At 45.1% G+C, this 21,466-nt stretch overlaps 1 protein-coding gene across 1 annotated transcript in view; it reads left to right on the top strand.

Moving 5' to 3' along the window:
- The window catches only part of LOC142788282 (ras-specific guanine nucleotide-releasing factor 1-like), a 354,601-nt gene that overhangs the window by 260,172 nt on the left and 72,963 nt on the right, over positions 1-21,466 (top strand). The window contains exons 4-5 of the mRNA XM_075884883.1: positions 10,403-10,486; positions 15,749-15,852. Coding sequence (XP_075740998.1) covers positions 10,403-10,486; positions 15,749-15,852 — 188 coding nt within the window. The remainder of the gene's footprint in view (positions 1-10,402; positions 10,487-15,748; positions 15,853-21,466) is intronic.

Raw genomic sequence — 21,466 nt, 5'->3', positions numbered from 1 at the left:
TTAGGCAGTATGCGGTTTATTGGTCAGCTTTCAGCTCGTAATAGAATGATGCGCTGCGTGACGCCAGCTGGCAGCTGAAGAGTGTTCCACACCCACCATCATTGCTGCGAGCGGCGCTGGCTAACGCTCCCAGAATTACACAAACTGCATAAATACTCAATGGTCAATCGGTAAAGTGTTTCATGAACTATCTGAAAGAGTGAGGTTTGGTTTTTACACCTGCGAAAAGTTGCTTTTTGATCCGCTTCAGTGTCATGATTACCACACCACTGTTAAAAAATACAAGCATGTTCCCTGTACATTCGTTAGTTTTGTTGTCTGTTTTTCTTATGTTGTGTCGAACAAAATGTTTTCTTGACACGTACACGAGTACAATGGACAGTTAGGCCAAGGGTAGCAAGGAAAACGTTATTTGCAGTTTCAAATGTATTAATTAGAAAATAAGGGAATAATAAAGTGAACTAGATATCCTAATTTTTAAGCTGCTCCAATATGGGACACATATTTGCCCTGTCTTATATAGTGCATACCTTTCATGGTCATATACGACGCCACCAGTAGAAAAACCATGCTAGAACCTAGTAGGATAGCTAACATAGTAACTGGAAGCAAGGCAGAAACGAAATCTTATAATGAAAATTGCTGGAGTTTTACGTGCCAAAAACAAGACATCAGTCGAAGGCATGCTGTGGTGGGGAATTTCGTATTATTTCGGAACACATATGGTGCTTTAAAGTGCACCCAAACCCAATCGCACGGGTGTTCATAGCGTTTTGCTCCACGCAAAAATGCGGCTGTCATCACGGAAAATCGCTCCCGCATACTGGAACTTAATAACAGGACAATCTACGGGCTGAACCACCACGGCGGATGGAAAAAAAATAAGAATGCAAGGAAGAACACGCGCGCTGCAGAGTTCTCGTGTTGTGTAGTGCCTATAGAGTCGAATATTAACAAACATTACCGAGATGTTTAAGATTATCTTATGCAGGCCTCCACATCGTAGACGGAAATAAACAGAATAAATAAACAGATTGAAGCAGCTTTCTTTGAGAATTCTGCGTCAGTTTCTACCGCTAACTGCCACCTTTAATTTTCAATTTTGAAGACGGTGAACGTGTAGCTGCACCGAAGAGAATAAACGCATTCGAGTGGAGTTGGACTTTCCATGCGGGCGAAATTTGGTCGACAAACTCTTACTCAATGCAGCGCACAGTGAAAAACACATGTCTTGCTCAACCAACACATAAGCCAACCACGGCGTACCATCCGCCGACGAATGGCTTGACGGAGCAGATGACCCGAACCATTATAGACATGCTGGCGATGTACGTGTCAGCCGATCACCGGGATTGGGATGCAGTTTTGCCTTTTGTCACGTTCGCCTACAATACGTCAACGGCATAAGACGGATGGCTATTCGTCTTTTTTTTCTTTTATTTGGCCGAAACACACCATTGCTAATGGACACGATGATGCCCTCCTTCTTCGACGTACCCACCCACTGAATACGCCCAAAAAGCTATAGCCTGCGCTGACCATGCCCGTCAACTTTCGCACGTTCAGCTAACTGACTCACAAGCACGCAAACATTTCGTCAAAACAGCCATCATCAAAACGTTCATTTTCCTCCAGGATCTTTTGTCCTCTTGTGGTCTTCAGCACGCCGTATTGACTTTCTGAGAAGTTACTGTTTCTTTACTCCGGACCATATTATGTGCGCCGTTAAGTGGCCGATGTCACGTATGAAATCGAACAATTGTCTTCGTTATCGTCCACGCAACCCCGAACCAACATAGTTCACGTTGTCCGTCTGATACCCCGGAATCCCCCAACGCACATGTATGATGACCACTTCCACTACCGTCTTTCTCCGGCTGCACCGAGTTGGTACCTTCACCACCGGAGGGTAATGTTATGTGCCGCTCACCTAGAGGACGAAGAATTGAAAGATTGGCTGGCGCCTGCTCTCGCCATCTTGGTTGTTTTTGCCCGCATTAATGTAGACTGCAAATACACCCGCTTTTTGTCATCTCTCCGTAACAATACTTAGTGCGAAGCTCTTCTGTCGAGCATGATAGGATGAGTGACATGTTGCTTGCCTACCTGCGAGAGAGTAATCTTGCTAGAAATGTCACTATGATGCACCACAGGTGAGAGTGCAAGAGCAAGAACTATCTATCCTTTCGTCTACCCGCGTTTGTAGTTCTTTTTTGCACTACCTAACAGGGTGAGGACGCTTTCCCGCTTGAAGTGCGATCGATACTGCACAAAAATTCCGCATTACGATTACCTTCGCCGAGACTCTCTCAGCGTGCAGGAATTGCAGAACGCGCACAAGCGCCTTCCTTACGAAACCCGACTCGCAGTAGCGCAAGGCGAACTGGGACAGCTGGAAGCTAAGGCCGTGTTACCGCGAACGGGGTTCCCTTTGAGGCCTCGCAGATTATTCACACTCCTAGTTAAGTATGCACAAAGGCGCGGCGGGTAACCGACACTCTCGCGAAGAGAAACGCGTTTCCCGCAGTACCGGAAAAATAAAGCTGTGGTTTATTGATGACCCGCCCTTCGCACCGGGAAAGCAGGCGAACGCGTTGCGCAAAACCGGAAATTGGCGCCCGTTCATTGATCGACTCCTCGCACGATAAACAAGTCGCAGACGGGAGGTGCAAAAAGCAATAGAAGTGAGAATGTGCCACGCCCCTGTTTTAGTGAGCCATGGCAAAGAATTCTTTCCCTTGGTCTTTTTTTCTTTTTCTAAGTACATTGAAAACCTATTACAAAAGCAAGGTTAAAAGTGGGAACATGTCAACTTTTCTTTCAAATTTGTTTGCGTTTTTTTTCTGTTTTACTGCTCTGTCGAAGCGTCATACAAATGTGATCAGGTCAACAAGCCGCCAAACTCGACCGTACTTTTTTCCGCCAAATATCTCTCCGACAAGCGGACTACAACACACTCCAACTCTGACACAGTGAATGTTATCGTAAGTCTGCGTGCAAGCTCTTCACCTACATCGTCGAAGAGTTTTCTACTTAATTTCAAAGTATTGATGGCACTCACGATTAGATTAGGAAACTCAGAGCAACGTCTGAATCGCAAATTGAGGCGAAGATCTTAAGCGCTTGTGTTGTGTGTTCTTTGTAATAGTGGCTGCGCTTCCTAGCAAGAAGATCTTTCATTGGAGCATGTATGCCTCAAACGAATGAAAACGACGCGTAAAGTTGCAGTGAAACAATGTACGTCATAGGCAGCATAACATCATCAAAAAAAAATTATCTATCCCACGTTTGCCTACCTTCGATGCTGCCACCACCGCAACATTTTCTTCAAATGGCTGCGCCTTCTTGTCTATTCCTCTTAACGAAAGAAGTTACTTTTGGTGACTGCAATGGTGACCCGCTGATATTGTGGACCTACCACGTTTTCAGGAAAATAACGTTTAGGAAAGAGAGGAGTGGTAATGATCAACACAGACGACACGACGTAGATAGTACGGCACCTTTGCTGGGGACGTGGTACGTTGCGATTAAAATAGCGATTGACGGTACATTTTAGCAGCCCAGTAAACCTACAAGAGAAATTTTCTATTCGTATTTAAGTGTACATGAAGCTTTGTCACTGGCATCTGTGCAAATATTGGAGCCCATGCCGGTGAACAAACTAGTATTGCTACGCTGTATGCTGTTTCAGATATGCCTCACTATTACACACAAAATAATATTTTTGTGCAAATAAATGTACAATTGCCAGTATGACAAACTATATTGTGCAATGTTGTGATTCTCCGCAAATTTGGCAGAGGGGTGATATTGTCAGACAAGCTCTGCCTATAGGTATAAGTTTAATGGAGGGAGACGGCATAGAGATGTGGTGGTGGTCAAATCTGACTGATGAGATGAACTCCAACGAGCCTTCCATGGGAAGTTTGGGTGCTTCTTTTTCATCCACGTAGTTATTTATTTCATGTTATGTGTCTGCATTGCTTAGTTTCTATACCTGATTGCGGGGGAATAAACTACCACTGGAAGCACCTGAAGTATTGGAAGATTTAGTGGTTCGCGAGCTAAAGCATCGACCATTTAATTTAATTTTAACCCACAGTGACCTGAGACCCATACTAATTTTGGGTTCTTCAGCTCCTGCTGCTGATGATGATGCCTCAACTATGGCTCATCCCCACTTAGAGAAATCGGCCATAAATTTTTTTCTTGCGAAAGTTCATCCAAGACAACATCTAAAGCTGATACCAGAAATCGCACTCTTGAGAAAAAGGCTATTTTTCCGAACATGTCAAACCACGGCCGGACTGCAAAGGCGCGCCAGTGTTCTGTGGCAACGCTCGCGTGCCTTTCCCCTCCGGCCATGACCAAACATTCGTTTTGCCACGTGTTTTTATAAGACCACCGATGATGCTGACACCCGCTAAGAAAGAAGGCGCAATGCCGTTGCCGGCCTAAAATGGCGTTTTAGGCAAGCCCATATTTTACAGTGAAACTCAACGCCTTCCTTCGACAATTTCCACAGGAGATTTCGGGACCATCAGCTGGACTGTTAACCCTCATTAAACAAGTGAAATGGTCTATAATTGTTGTTTTTATAGCGCCTATCACTAAGTCTATATTGCATTTGGGTTGCAGGTCATTTGGCACGAGTAATAACCGCACGAAGTGAAGCATGAACCGGAATGAAATTATATGAACGCATTATATTACAAAAAATCAAATAAAAGAATAAAAAATTGTATTTTTACCAAACCAACGCCAGGAAATCTGTCGAAAAACTTTGAGCATCTACTTATAACAACACACGCGCCACTAACGAAAAAAAAAACCAAAATCCCCAAGAGAACATATTTCGTTGAAAACGGGAGAAAGGATGCTGAAATTGATATCTTTTTCTTTTTAACGCGATCGCCTCTCCTTGGAACCGCTAATTTATACCTTTGACGTCTGCGAACAGCGAAGTAATTAACGTATACTTTACGCAATAAAAAAGGAGAGAAAGAACAGTGAGGTTCGCGTTAATTGCACTCCACGGGAAGACACGCGCACAAGCGTGCTTCACAAGATGTTTTTCGAGACAACAAAATCGATAAGCGGATGGGCGGATAACATTGTCTTCCAACATTACAAGCTCTTTTTAAAATAAATCTTCGAAGCGTTCTTAATTCGCTTGCCCTTCATAGCGCACAATTACTTAACCTTCGGCACTTCGATCAAACGGCAACCAAGTGCGAACCAAGTGCGAATTTTTAAAAAACAAACTCGGTAAATAAAAAGAGGACGAGTGAAAGAAAATAAAAATGAAGAACAAGTGCTGCCACGCCGCGGTGTAAGTTTGGGAGCGTTTAATTTATAACGGTCAGCGGAAAGAATGCGAGACCCGATCAGCTAATGACCTCCGATGGACATTAGCTGAAAAAGAGCACTGCCTAGGCTTCTTTCACTGGCGAAGAACGTACGTAAGAAAGAACTTTTTTTCTACGTCTTGAGAATTAGCTCCATAACTCGCGCCCCGATAACGACCTAGCTTTGATATATTTGTCTCGTTTACCTACTGTTCCCTTTGATGCTTTTCTGCGTGCGTGCGTGTGTGTGAAGACAACCATTTCTCATACTAATTATCTAACGACTCCCAACGTACAACTGGTACGCAAGTACCCTTTTCGTGCTCTACGAAAGTAATTTTCTTTTTAAAAACACGTGCGACGAAATTACAGTAATTGTTTCTCGATAGCCTAAAATAAGCTCCCGACGTTTATCATTTTCTCTGCAATGCATAAATGTCCAGGTTTTCTTTTAAAGTGAGCTTTGTTGCATGTAGCTAAGCACAAAGCAAAGCACGCTTTACAGGGTACACTTGAAAGTCATTGACGAACAAATAAAAAAGAAATGAGAAACGTAATGGACGCTAACGGCTGCATTAAAGAAGCTGGTGGTGGTTTCAACATTGTTGATGCTCATTACGGATTTCCATTCTTTCTCTGGTTGTTGCTGATTGGTCTGGTATTTCCGGTATTATTAGTTCTTTATGCCTGTTCATTTCCTTTTAATACTTCTGGCACCAGAAGTGAATATAACAGTGCGTGGATTTAACGTTCTGGACAAGCGCTTTACATGGGAAACTGTTACGAGATGACAACACAGGTCAAGCGCAGCACCATAGTTGTCCACCACCTCCGACATCACCGCCAGTGTCCGTAACCAGTATCACACGAAACAAGAAAAAAAAACGCCAGACCTGCGCGGAAAGTGCAGCACAGTCACAGTGAAAGCTTGAATAGCAGCCTTTCAGAGCCTTTTCAAGACACTCATCGGGTAACTACCCAAAGCACACTTGCTTTGTACCAACTAGGGCATTAATAATAAAGTTTTCGGTAGTAGGCCGGCATTCGCTTTGCTGTCTGTCGTCATTTTTTTAATAGCGTAGTATCCGCTAAACACTTGCAAGGAATTTCGAGCCAATTGTTGATTGATTTGATTGATATGTGGGGTTTAACGTCCCAAAACCACTACATGATTATGAGAGACGCCGTAGTGGAGGGCTCCGGAAATTTAGACCACCTGGGGTTCTTTAACGTGCACCCAAATCTGAGCACACGGGCCTACAACATTTCCGCCTCCATCGGAAATGCAGCCGCCGCAGCCGGGATTCGAACCCGCGCCCTGCGGGTCAGCAGCCGAGTACCTTAGCCACTAGACCACCGCGGCGGGGCCGAGCCAATTGTTCATGCAGTGGCTGACTACGATGAGGAAGTATGGCTGAAGTGGGTATGCGCCACAGTTAATAGGGGAACAATTACAAGCTTTTGTAATGGGTTGGAGCATTGTATGGCTCACTCGTTACGCGATTCACATTGTGCGACGACTGGTTGTTCTTTTGCTGTTTTAAAACACTTTATAAATCATAATAACAAGATTGCTTTCTCTACATCAAGCCTGCCTAAGGCCAGTTTGCCAACAAGTCACAAGCACCAGCGTAGCTCAGTGGTAGAATACTGGGCTGCACCCAGCGGACCCGGGTTTCGACGTGCCCCACTGTGTCCTTGGGGCCAAGTTTTTTTTTTTACATTATCGCGCGGTGTGGTTACGGACACCGGCAGTGGACAACTGCGCGTGACCCGAGTTGTGATATAACAGCTTTCGCTGTAAAATACACAGTACATGAAAAAAAGCATTAAGGACACAGTGGGATTCGAACCCGGGTCCACTGCGTGCCTGCCCAGTATTCTACCACTGAGCCATGCCAGCGCTAGGAAATCGTTGATAATCTGACCTTAGGGAGGTTTGACGTTGGGAAAGGAATCGCGTTAATATGAGTAACAAAGCGTTTATAATATCAACGGACCAACCAGACATCACACAGTGCTAATTTCGTGACGAGTCGGTCGTCCCATGCTCTAACACATTAGAGAACTTGTTCGTGGTCGCGTATTATCATATTGAAAAAACGTCCACCGTACGAATGGTGGATTCCACCATCCACCACTTTGGCAGATTGTGGTGCTGGAAATGTTGGTGGCACATGGTGAATGCGGGTGTACGGTGGAGCGGATGGTGGGTGGTGTGCACCAACCGGCAATGCTGGAGCGCGAAGTAGCGTCAGAACTACCGTGACAAGCTGCCACTAACGAAATAATAAAAAGTAATTGTATAAAAAATGTGTAGAAAGCACCCGTGAACAAAAAAAAAAAGATGCGACAGCGCGAAATCGAACTTGTTACCTTTGGATTTCCAACTTGCGCACTAAACACTGCGCCACACCGACAGATGGCAGCTTGGATATTAAAGAAGTAGTCAACTCACAAGTTCACTGTTTACCTTCAGGTTTGTTTTTCGCTTAATCGAGATGAACGCGTTCTGCACTTGCTACGTAAATTTGCACATTTTATAAACACGAACAACTGCTGCCTGTAACGATTGCCACTGCGATAATGGCAACGGCACTATGATTTCGTTACAATTTACAACTGCAAGAAAAAAAACCAACTCAGTTAACTGAGGAGCAGGTAGAATTTATCGGTGGTTACTGCCAAGTCCAATATCCGTTTCTCGCTCCTTCCAAAGGGCGATATCCGTTCAGGCTTTATGACGATTCTGTGCTCATTCAATAGATACGTCCACACAATTGACTGTGATGTTTTTCGCGCAACGCACAGCGCAATCGTGCCAACACACCGCTGTTGCTCTGCCGTTAGGAACAACTATAACGACTTGGCCAAAACGAATGCAGCGTGCCAGAAACATTATGCTATCATATTGGTTCAGTAAGCATACGAATTGACGAGTCTGTGTTCTCGCATAAGTGCCAGCGAAGTGCCGATTAGTGCGACCAGCGGGTGTAGGGGAGGCGTGCATTTGGTGGAAGTGCTGCAAGCCCACCGCATTGATGTTTGTCGCTTCTTGTGCGGACACCATACACAATAAAAAAAGGCTTAATTTCAGTAAATGATGCCACAGCTGTGCTGTATTGTCATTTTTACTCGTCAAAATTGTGTATTCTGAAACCATTGATGTTTGTCGCTTCTTGTGTGGACACCATACACAATAAAAAAGGCTTAAGTTTAGTAAATGATGCCACAGCTGTGCTGTATTGTCATTTTTACTCGTCGAAATTGTGTATTCTGAAACCCAGAAGCGCCGATAACACTTGTACGGGCTCAGTCGGTAGGACTAACCTTTGATGGAAATCATGGTGGTAGAACAGAAGGGTGAAAGTCAAATTTGTTGGGGCTCGTCTCGACGCATGTCGAAAGTGAAAGTTTATGCACATTCGCACGCACTTTGTTAACTTAAAAGTACGGCTCAAGCAATAGAGTGTGCAAGAATTACTGGAGTTGTGTTTCTAGCGTGGCAACATTAAGTGACTACTGTGTTCTGCTCTAACATTTAAAGGGGCAATTGCGAACTGGAGCTCGTTTATTTCTCGACAACTGCATGCCGATGCAAAACATTTGTTGTCCCTGTTCACAGTTACACCTATAGTCTTCTAAACATCACAAAGGAAACACATCGCGGATGTCGAACTGATGTAAGTACGTGCGCGAAATGTGAACATATTCACGGCCGCATATTCTACGCTTCACAAAAATTGAAGCGTTGTTGACACCACATGAATAAAAAATAAACATGCTAGAAAACGTAATGAGCAGCGTTGGTTTCTTTTCAGCGTAAACATATATCTCGGCGCATTCAAGAATGAAACATTACAAATTTGTGATTTCACATACTGTCATGTGCTTTTTCATCGTGCCACCATCATCCACCAAGCTTCCATCACGCCACTGTCATCCTCCTTGCTCACAAAGCCTTCCACCAAACACGTTTTGCCTCCCCATCATCAGCCGGCATTTTCCACAGTCACCACTATTGTCTCTCCCCCACCACAACCATCTCTCACCAATTTTTCCACTCTAGCTGTCATCAGCTACTATTTTCCACCGTCACCACCATTTGTTCGCCATCACCAACACCACCATCGGCCATCATTTTTTTCTACTCTCGCCGTCATCAGCCATTATGCCCACGACAGTTTCCACCATATCTACCAATATTTCTACCATATCCACAATTCTTTCCACCACATCCACCAACAATTCCAGCATCCACCAACCCAGGATTTTCAATAGGGTAAATGTGGCGCATACCCACTACAGGCAGAATTCTTCATCGTCATCAGCGCCGCAACGAGTTCCCCTCGGCGCAGGTGTTGGAGCGGTGCTAAGTAGGTCACGCCGGAGTTGCGCATTGACGTCACGCTTCCCTCGCAGCGCGCGCTGACGTCGCTCTCTTCTTGACCTACCGCACACTCGCCGCAGCGGCCGCCTGATCCACTCATTCGCAACACCTGCCACTCGCTTCGCTACCGCGACCGCCGCTCGCGAATCTTCCCATGCTTACCACAGCACCCGCGTTAGCGCCGTTCAACCCGCCCCGCCGCGGTAGTCTATAGGCTAAGGTACTCGGCTGCTGACCCGCAGGATCGGATCCCGGCTGCGGCGGCTGCATTTTCGATGGAGGCGCAAATGTTGTAGGCCCGTGTGCTCAGATTTGGGTGCACGTTAAAGAACCCCAGGTGGTTGAAATTTCTGGAGCCCTCCCCTACGGCATCTCTCATAATCATGTGGTGGCTTTGGGACGTTAAACCCCACATATGGAATCATCAGCGCCGTTCAACCCGTAACGCCACCCGTGCGCAACGCTGTGGTTTCGCGCGCCATCATGAATCCCTTTGGGAAAATGGTGTAATTTTTTTTCGTTCGAGAGCAATACAAGAGACGCGCGACAGTTCAGCTGACTGCGCGGGAAAAGCTAGCCTAATGTGACACTGCATACCACGTGACAAGTGACGTCATGATGCACTGACCTTCCGTTCGTATTTTTCTCCGCACATGCCGGGCAGCTGTGTGCGCTGAAGAAAGAGTGGAGGCTCACGCCACATCGTAGCGAGGACGAAGATAGCGAAGAGATCAAGAAAATCAAAAAAGTGAGTTACTTCCCTCATGCCCTTTCTCTATGTTCTTCAATGGGCTCTGAAGAAACGCTATAACTATTTTAAATATCTATTTTTTTTTCTTCGGGACAGTACAAACCTCAATCATCTTTTTTTAATTAATACAGATATTGGTACCAAGAAGCCATTAGCAATGTTTGAAAAATGCCTAAAAATCTTACGAGTTTTCTGTGTTTATATATTGATTAGAGTTCTCTACGAATAGTCTCAGCGTGCTTCTTTAACTATTGCACAATGCCTGCAATCGCTGTGAATGTCTGAGTGCTTTGAGGCACATGTTTCTATGTATACTGGTCCTGCTGTGAACTGGTACCAGAGCGTGGTATAAATATATTTAATGAATAAATAAATAAATAAATAAATAAATATCCCTCTGCCCTAGTGAAAATTTATCAAGAAGGTATGTGAACGTGAAAGGCAAAGTCTTTTCTCACAAATGCTTCAACTTTGTCTATTTCTGCTGAAAATTATGTCACTTGCTCAAATACTTGACTACAACTCCGAATTTACGTTGATGTTTTCTATCACTTTATTAGCGATAATAAACTTATTCTATACCTTGCTCCCCATGTGAATTCAAGAAAAAAATAAATGTTCACGGGAACAAAACTGTGGCGATGTCTAATCTATCGAAGTGTTAGAGAACAATTATTCGACAGCCAGATAACAATCTATTTTGTTGTGGCTGAATTCATAACTGTTAGTGACACAGTCATTTACTCTTTTTTTGTTTTACCCTTTTGCTAATGTAATCTGAGAAATTTTCTTCAAATATACAGCCCTATGGAAGCCATTTATCTTGAAGAACGCTCGGGAACAAAAAGTAACGAAAAACAATTAAACCACCCGTAGCTTTCATGACATGTACGTTTTCCTATCAGCAAAAAAAAATAGAGAACGAATAGCTTAACTTACGTGCTCATATGAAAACACTGACAACTGGGTGAATGATAGACATGCGCAAAGTCACAAGAAAAAAAAATTGTTTATGAATCAAAATGTTTCTTGCGCATGCGCACTGCTATTTACGCTATGATCAGCCTCGGCGTTACCCCGAAGTTCATCAATGTTGTTTTTACAAAATTACACTGCATAGAAAAAACAAATTCTCTTGATATCGAGACAGTGCAACCTAAGGTTAAGCCGTCTTCCATGACTCAAAAGATGTTTACTGATTTAATAGTAATCGAGCATAAGCGTTGTTTCAACTACAGAAGACTGCACAATTTTTCGTTTCACTGTATTTATATTGCAATATTTATACTCCAATATTTCCCGGAACCGTAGTTTCTGTTTGAATGCAAGAGCGACAGAATTCGCGGTATCCCTGATTCATAATATGTTAACAAATGTGGTTCCGCCCTCGATTGCCTTCGATTCCACCCTCGATTGCCTCTCCACAAAAAAAACTTGTCAATACCAAAGAGTTAACCCTTGAAATTGTACGGAATCGTACGCAGGCATGAGAATAGATAATAACAGCGCTGTTCCTAAGAGCGAGGCCGCTTATGCTAACCGTAATGTTGACTCTGCCGCAAAACTGTCATTGTGAATAGTTACATGCCAAATAATTTGAGCAAGTCTTAATACTCCCTGCTGTGGCAGTGTAGCAAAGGAGTCGGAAAGGGAAATTACCTTCAGGAGGAGAGATTCGATGGTATTCATGAGACTGAATTCGAACACACGTACCCTCAATAGGAAGGCGAACATCCTAACCACTTGGCAGGCTAGCAGAACATAGCATAGCCTTATTTAGCATAGTGTAACAAGGGGTGGGAAAGGGAAGTGAGCGTGAGAGAGATAAATTTGATAATGAGGAGGAGAGAAAAGAGGATGGCGGAGAGTAAAGCGTAACACGAAAAGGATGAGAAAGAGAGAAATAGATACCGAGGAGGAAGAAGTCGCGATGGGCCCATGCTTAGCTGTGCCAAGCTTTGCGCGACACAATGCAAACTGTCCGGAATTTTTTGTTTTCCGCGTAGTTTTAATTGTTGATTTTCGTGTTCGTGTTTCCACGCCCGCATTCCGTAACCATGACCAGCTTGGCTCGCAGAAAACCATGCGGGTAAACATACATTGGGCAGAGCGGAAGATGCGTGTAAATCCGTCTTAGAAAACATGAACGATCACTATCGGACAGCAAACCATTTTCACTCGCCGCCCATTGTAAACAGTGCGGTTGCGTTCCATTATTCGCCTACACTAAGGTACTGTCACGTCATAAACAACAGATAGCAAGAGAGGTCAACGAAGCGTTCCACATCCGAAGGAAAGGAGAAAAAAATGTGTCTGTACCTTCTATCACGCTAAGTGAGGCGGAATTCCAACACATAAGCGCCACCTGCGCAGGTTGATTACAAATATTGTCAGTTTTCTGTTGATCTTTTTTTTCACCTTTATATTTGCATGTTTTTTTCTTAATAAAATTTAGTTGCGAAACAGCCCCTGCGTAGTGCACATTCTTTCTTTGTTAGTCCTCGTCGCCCAGAGTGCTGCTGAAATGAAGATGAACAAGCAGGGACAAGAGCTTTTGCTTTTACCGCGAGTTTACCACCCACGCCAATCAAGAATTGAATGCAGTTTTTTTTTCTTTTTTTACACATTTATTGTCTGTCTCGGTGAATCGCAAGTTTCTGGAAGGTATTGACTTTTTATGATCACGTCTTACTATAGGTAAAATTTCCGACATTCCTATATTTCCGACATTCACGTCATAGCGCCTTCAATGTAGCAAAACCCTGTGGCACTACCATTCAAGCCGAAGCGATCAAGAGCGAAAAAGCGTCAATAAGTAGGCCGGAACTACTGTATAAACGCCTGCCCTTGCAGAAACTTCCAAGGTAATTACCATCGGGATGCTCATTAAAATGTCGCAAGCAACAACAAAAAAAGTTGTAACACGTTCCGAGCCTAATCGGGTTACCCTTCAGGCGGCTCCTTTTCCCCGGGCGCACGAGCCTTCTTCCAACTCGACCGTATCACGTCTTCTCACTCTCGCCTAAGGCAGTACGACATCCCGCGATCGGCGCTCTCGGTTCGCGCGCTCACCGGTTTACGTTGCAGACGGTAACCGGGAAGGGTCCGCCCACTGAGCTCAAAATTTGATTCCTTCTAATCCACTCAGCCTGCAGCACGCTCGGTAATTTGGTTAGCGAGCACGGGCTGCCAGCCTGTGCAGAGGAAACTCGCGAGGCCGAGCGCGACGCGAGGAAAGAGCGTAAGCGGAGTCGTTGCCTTCTCACGGGTATCTCGCGCTCGGCCTTAGCGCCGGACAGGTGTCAGGTGTATAACTCGCTCAAGGCCGTCTTTTTAGAAATCGCCCGAGTTTCTGTCGACCTCCTTCACTGCATCAGTGCTCAGGACGGTTTGTAGCCGGTGTATAACCTTCAATTACCTTCAATGCTAATCGATGTAGCTTTGTTAAAGCGTTGTTTCGTTCGACCTTCACAGCAATGTGTTTACCGCAACATGAGAAGTGCTCAAAATTTTTTAAACTAGTTTTTGACGCACTCCTTACAAACGTTGTAGAATACCTGGTGGCGCGTGTTTAATATTACGATTATACATAGCAGGCATATAGATAAGTTAGCATCCAGAGATGCTGCCTGATCTTTCAGCAAACTTCACCGCAGAAGGGCAATGCGTAGAATACACGACTTAAACGTGTAAAGAACAGCTGAAGGCTAAGCAGCGCCAAGCTTTAAGACAAGCTGCGCAGCTAACCTGACCAACCACAAAGCGCTCAACAACGAGTTTTTCGGTGCCTACAGTCGATCGCTGCTGCCTAAACACCAACGGGGCGACACACGAAGCCATTGAAGCCAGCAGTGCCAACAAAGACCGACTTAAGAGCGAAATACTATTTTTTTCTTTCCTCACTAAAAACCAGCAGGTAATGAAGGAAGGTACAGGAGACGCTAATTGTTGTTTTAACTGTATTGCACTAATTGGGATGTGATGAAAGCAATGCGAGAGAAGCTTCCAATTTTCGCATGCATGCTTACACCCGATAAGCGAACAAGAGGACGACCACCATCGTAGCTCGATTGACAAGGGCATTGAGAGTCCGAAACCTGCAACCAAGTTTTCGTCCGCTATACTTTCTTTGCATCTTCAAATCTTAATAACGGCAATATACCTAAAACAGCACATCTAACGTCGCCTCTTACTTTCTTGGCCTCGTTATTCTGCTGAATTCCGTTAAGGTTGCGTCAAAGAAAGAAACGAGATCATGAAGGCTGAACTTGCCGGCTAGTTGGTTGAACACATTGCAGGAGAAACGGCGCGATAGACCAGGGCAGCAAAGGCAAACGTACTACCACACGTAGCGCTGACTGGCAACCGAAGTTCGTTGCGACGAAGGATGTAAATAAGTGCATACTCACGTGTCACCCTTCGTCGTGGGTCTATCTTGTGATCCTTGATTATTTCGAGACCGACAAGATTGCTCCGTTAAAACATAGATGTATAAGCACTCCTGTTTTATTATCGGACAGGAAAATTGCGTAGCTTTCTGCGGGAAAATAATGCTAGCCATGCTTGTAGTGTATTCAAAGCGTCTTGTATCGGTGGCCATTCGGTACATTTCTTTTTCTTCTTGATTATTATTGGCAAGGGTGATACCTAGATATGTCTTTATTTACGTTCCTTGGCGCAATAAACTTCAATTTCCAATCAGCGCTACGTGTGGTTGTATGTTTGCCTTGTATGTGCGCTACATGTGTGTTGCTTTTCCTACAAAAAAAAACAAAACAAGCGCTTAAAATTGTCTCCCTTCACTCCTGGCTTCATGTAAGAACACCTAGGATTGCGACGTGAAAATCGTAATTTTATTCTCCGCATTCTCAACAAATGCGGGTTCTCGGTTGTTTAAAATCTTCTGAATCCGACATCGAAAGACGTAAGCTTGGTAGGAAAGTTTTTTTGTTTCTCTATATTCCAGTATGGGGAGTTATGCCTATAGTGCTATGTTATACGGTCACAGCAAAAAGTGCAGCTCCAACTGAAAACGAGACCAGTCCGTCCGATAAGCTCTGCAACCAATATTTACGCGTGCGTGTGATCGCACGGGCTTCAGCAGAAACCCGATGTGATCGTCTCTAATATTTGTATAGGAGCTCACCGATGGATCTTTTTTCAAAAGTAATATGTGCTGAGGGCACTGAGAAACTTCGGGAAAATAAACACAAGGGGAACGAATAGCTTCTGCGAAATCTTTCGTTTTTATCCTTGCAGGTGCAGAGCTTTTTCCGGGGCTGGCTCTGCCGCCGTCGCTGGAAGCAAATAGTCGCCGAGTACATCAGTTCACCACACGCCGAGAACATGCGTAAACGGAACAGGTGAGTTCGGTGAAAGGACGCCATTTTGTTTCGCTCATCTGACAACGCGTTAGCGGTGGAGCTGCGGAAGGCACTTCTGTGACAGAAAAATAAGGTTAATACAAGAAGAGTATTTTCTCGCGTATAAGCCTTGCACTCAAAAAATATTTGCGGTGAATATTCATTTTTCTCCTTAATCATATAAAATTTTAAATTCTGGTACCGAAGAATCGATACGATAGTATTTGGCGCAAACGTAGCGTTTTTGCACAGCTGCAAAGCACTGCCGTGAAGACAAAACCATAAACTTGAATTGTTGCTTTTTTTTAACTTGAATTTTCGAAAGTTTCTTGTAGGCAATATACACTAGAAAGAGTGAAAAGCAAAAAAAAAAGACAAGGCGATTAACCAGGTTGAACTCGGTTTGCTACCTCACGCGGGAAAGGGGAAAAGGGGAAAAATGATTAGAGAAGGAAAGAGAGGTAAAGTAATGCACTAGCACGCATAGCAGCGTGTACAGCGCATGCCCAGAGAGTCATCAAACTGAAGTGACAGAGTTCGGGCTGGTTTCGACTGTCTCAGATGAAGTACACTGCAATCTATCAGGTCAAAGAAGGCTCGCAAGGGCTGGATCCAAGATATCTAGAACTTGATGTGCGCTTCAAGCGTACGGCGTTGTCAATCTAGTGAGGAGTGTGTGTAATGTGCTCACTAGCGACCTCTACAAAGCGAATACATGTAGGTCTTGGTTGCGGAGACCATCAGTCGAAACTTGTGTTGTGTCTCTGTAGGCGCGTGGTGATGGTAAGGACGGCCACTGGACATTCGCCACCACCCGGTTCCACCCATCTGCGTGTTTTGGGCTCTCCGAATGTAGCGCGTTGGTTGGCAGTGGTGACGGCTGAGGCAGAAGTGTTGGTAGTTGTCGCGAATAAGAAGCCAGGTGGTCCGCTGTATTAAGACATCTAGGTAATGGTCCAGATTGGGCAGCAGTATTTCTAGACCTTCGTCGGTGCCGGGAACGTCGTTTTCACTTTCTGACAATACCGACGACTTCTTTGTGCGTGGAGCCATCGCTTACCCTGTGTTTGAATACGCTCCATTCTTTCTTCACTGCCGGACGGTCTTGATGAACCTTCACGTGATCCGTGGCAGTTGGGACATGTCCGGGTAGTTTAACGGCGTGATTCTGCACTGTGGACCACCAATTACCGGGGGCAAACTACCACGTTCCTGAAAACTCCACACATATGACCCATTTTCTGACACTTGTTGCATTCTAGTGCTTTTGCTGTAAATCGACGAACCACGTGTAGAAAGTGTCATACCTTTATGTGGGATGGCAATGTGTCGCCTCTGAAGATAATATTCGCGCAACTCGACTTACCCAAGTGTTTTACTTGGACCATGTCGGTGTTATCACTTACTTCCTTGATCAGCATTGCAAGATCGGCACAAGTCATGGGGATTTCAACGTCATATATTGCCACCATGTGCCACCTTGATACCATCCAGGTCTGTAATGCAGGTCAATAGGATAGATGGCTGGTGCATTACGTCGACGGCCAGGATGTTATTGCGAGGGTCGACCCGTACATTCTTGATATCGCTTGGCGCCAAATACTCAAGTTTTCTCATGATGATCTGCCGATTCAAGTGCCTCAGGTTGCCTGATAGCGTAACTGGTGCAATTATGACAGTGTAGTTCTTCGAAATTACAGTCGACAATCCTATATAAAATAGCGTCAATAGAAAGTAAAATAAATGACTTTGATTCATGTCCTGTTTTGTTACGATAACATTTTTACCTAGAAAACCCCCACTGGAAGTGCATTTCACCAACGTGTGTAACAAAAGCCGTAAGCGTTCAGGGAGCCACAGCGATAGTGACGTCACGATTTAAAAAAAAACATGTTTGATTCCTTCGTCATTGCAACCGGTAAAACACGAAACTGAAACGTGTCTTCACAGAAGTAGTTTAATATACATTGATATAACAGACCTTGCACAATATTCGTTGGTGTTTGACAGCCACAGCACCGCCTAAAGGAGCAGTTATATCATGCACATTGCAAACTCAAGATGTGGCGTTGATTCAATTGCTTGGTATGCATGAGTTTTCTTTAGCGATGAATCGCATCCGTTACCTAAAAGTTATTCTATTTCGAGCACAAAGATCGTCCAATGCCCGTGTGCTCAGATTTGGGTGCACGTTAAAGAACCCCAGGTGGTCAAAATTTCCGGAGCCCTCCACTACGGCGTCTCTCATAATCATATGGTGGTTTTGGGACGTTAAACCCCACATATCAATCAAGATCGTCCAATGTTCACAGACGCGTTACCGGCCATGAGCACGGTGGCCATGAGACATCAACAGTATTTTGACGTGTTCAGCAAGCTCCTAGGTGACGCTCAGGCACCTAGTGATGACGAGCGAGCAGCGATGACGTCGACAATGTTAGTATTGTGATTGCGGTGTCTACATGTGGTGCCATCTACAGGTGACGCCTGGCTGCCTATAGCAACGGCTTTAAGTACTTTGTTTCACCTGCTTCCTGTGGTGCGTTAGTGTGAATCCTGCGTTTTTTGTAGTGCCGCTTGGGATGATTTGGCATGGATTCGTGAGCGCGAATGTAATTATTTGAAGCTACTGTCATCGCGAGCAAGTAGCACGTACACAGCGCTCATATGTCTTACGAGCCAGCGTGGCCCAAGCGCGCGTCCATGCTGCTCGGTCCGGCGCCGATTTCAGAATCGCACACTTCTCAGAAAAGGATCGAACCGAAAATAATTCGCCACGACGCGAATCACCGCGACTGCGTATTATTCATGTTTTCATCGTCGCTTGCGGACACTGATGTCGGCGACGACGACAATGGGTGTGACGAAGACATGGCTGTACACGTGCGCGCCGAATAGAAGAAATGTCAACCATAGAGAAAGATGCGTCAACTGAAAATCGTATCAACATTTCATATGGCCACATGATCACATGGGGCGTGACCGCAAGAGGTGACCGCTTGGCAATGCTGAAAATTGGCGGGTTTTGCGCCCATATTGAATTGGGTTGTATACAGGTGATACCATTAATACTGATCAATATTACACACATCATTTTGTCTCTCTGTGACATTATTTGTACGGAATTGTCACTAGAGTATCGAGAACTACTCGTTGACGCAAAAAAACGCGACATTCGTCAAGTTGATGTCACTTCTTCTTAAACGTATATTCATCTCCGTTGACGCTTAGGCATACGTCCGTCGTTAGTGATTAAACAAATGCTTGAGGTTATATATGCTTGTTGTAGCTGCTGTAGTAAATGGTGAGAGTGGAGCCAGAGAACACGATGTGACAGCCAGAAGGGCGCGACAGATTGAACACTAAACTTGGGCTATAGTGAACTAGAATTTGGTTCTAGTTCACTATAACTCGGACTAATGAAGCCTGTGACTCGCGGCATGTTGGACACCATTGTTCGACCAGAAGGAGACGCAACGCGCGTCGTGTCTTTGGTCGGCTGCGATGATTCCCGGGGCGAGCGTAGGTGAATAAAGGGGAGCTACATCCAGGATAGTATATACTAGTCCAGGCAAAACAGGCGCGTTCTGGAGGTTGCAGACAAGGAGAGAGATGGGGATGCAAGGAAAGGCAGGGAGGTTAGCCAGACGTCCGGTTTGCTACCCTGCACTGGGAAAGAGTTGAAGGGGAGAAAAGAGATAGGAGAAAGAGAAGAAATATACACACGATCACGAGCAGACAAGAAGGTTGTAGAAAATTATTATGCCTCCTTGGTTTCAGAGTTTTGCTTGGTATGGATGGATGCTATGAGCGATGCTGACGCTCGTGGTAAGGCCACCACCTAGGGTTGTGTTAAGACGTTAACGAAATTTCATTTCTACTATAGGAAATGCGCCTATTGAGGTGAACGCTTAGAAACGAACTTGGACGCCCAAAACGCGCCGATTAACGAAAGAACAAGGGTTAAAACTAAATTGAGTTTGGTTACAGACCGACTAAGCCGCAGGATGCCCCAGCAATAGCGATTACACTACATAAGCGCGTGCTCAATCTCTCTCTCTCTCTCTCTCTCTCTCTCTCTCTCTCTCTCTTTATTTCTCTACATGAATTACCACTTAATCTTGCAGGCTGCCACACAGTAAGCTCGACGGCGGCTCACATTCCCGCGTACTAAGGTGACTCAAGTCAGCATCTGTTGATACACTCACCGTCGGAACCAAATGTCGACGTTGCGTTCCGGAACAATCTCTAAATGACAGCGGCGAAAAAAGCAGAAATAAACTGCCGGCTGAACTGAGCAATTACGAATTTTCGCGTCAGATCACATTAATTTTAAAAAGAAAATCACCGGGGCATGTGCTTCGGTCACAAATCTAAAAGTAAAATATATAAGGGAGGTCCTAAGGGAGAGTACCAGATTTCGTTCCCTCATTGACTTTTTTTTTCTTTTTGCCAATGGAGCGGAACCAATTCTCGGTGCACGCTGCAGTGATGGTGGCTGAAGGCAAAACGAGCGAGTGTGGAATCGGGAGTTCAACGAGGAAAGGAAAAGAGGGGTGAGGAGGTTTTTAGAAGGGCATTCGTCGTCGTTCGTGTACCGCGCTCGCGCGACGAGTTGGTGCACCAGTGGCAGCGTTAATTATGTAGGAACGACGGCCGCCCCAGCGGTCATTCGATTATCCGCGCGCGTGCTAATGGGCTTAGCGGGAATCAACTCTGCAGCCAATTAGTAGGCCGCCCGAACCGAACCGCGTCAGCCGCTTATGCCGAGTCGGCCGCCGCGAAGCTTTTCAGAGACTGAGCTCGAAAGTTGGAAGAGAGCGCGAGACGCGGTGCGTTTGTCATCGGCGACTCCTGACCTCGAAGGTCTGTGTGGCCAGGTGGAAAGGATGAAAAGGAGTCGTGACGTCGTTCTGACTCTCCCTCTCTCTGTCTCCTTTTTATTTTCGGGAGCAAACACTGCAGGAGTGCCCGGCCAGCTGACGGTTCTTACCAAGAAGTGTCCTGGTTAGGCGGCCGCAACTGTCTTCCTTATACCTGTCTTCTTTTTTCACTTACTCCACAACGCAAGGTATGACCCCGTTGGCAAATGCGGGCGGTACATGAGGACCTTTGAAATGCACTACGTAAAATGCACTACTGATATGCGAGAGCAAAGTAGCTGAGTTAAGCGTCACGGCGTTACTTACAGGAAGTGGTTACCTAGCAAGTAAGATTACCTAACATAACTAATAGGTGCTTACTGTAGAGGTTACCTAAAGCCTGCTTGTTAAGGAGAAATTCGCGGTAAGAACTATTGATATAGGAGTAATTTTCATACCCTCACTAAACAACCAAAATTAATCATGAAAGAAGTATCTGAGCATCAGTTTATTTCTACCAAATTAAGAAAACGTGTCGATTCCCCCCCCCGCCCCCCCCCCATTTATCTGTGCACTTCCTTTAGCATCTGTTCAGCAACTCTAGAATACGACGGACTACCCGCCCTGCGCAAAAAGTGGTTTCTCTCCATTTCTTGTACGAGTTGTAGACTGTTAGTGATGATCTAGTGAGACCTGCACTATGCGTCTTGAGCTATTTTCACTCATCTTGTGCTCTTGGTTCTCTGAATCGA

The sequence above is a fragment of the Rhipicephalus microplus genome, unplaced genomic scaffold (genome assembly GCF_043290135.1).
Source record: "Rhipicephalus microplus isolate Deutch F79 unplaced genomic scaffold, USDA_Rmic scaffold_52, whole genome shotgun sequence".
NCBI classification, from domain to species: domain Eukaryota; kingdom Metazoa; phylum Arthropoda; class Arachnida; order Ixodida; family Ixodidae; genus Rhipicephalus; species Rhipicephalus microplus.
This window is presented reverse-complemented; position numbering and strand designations above follow the sequence as displayed.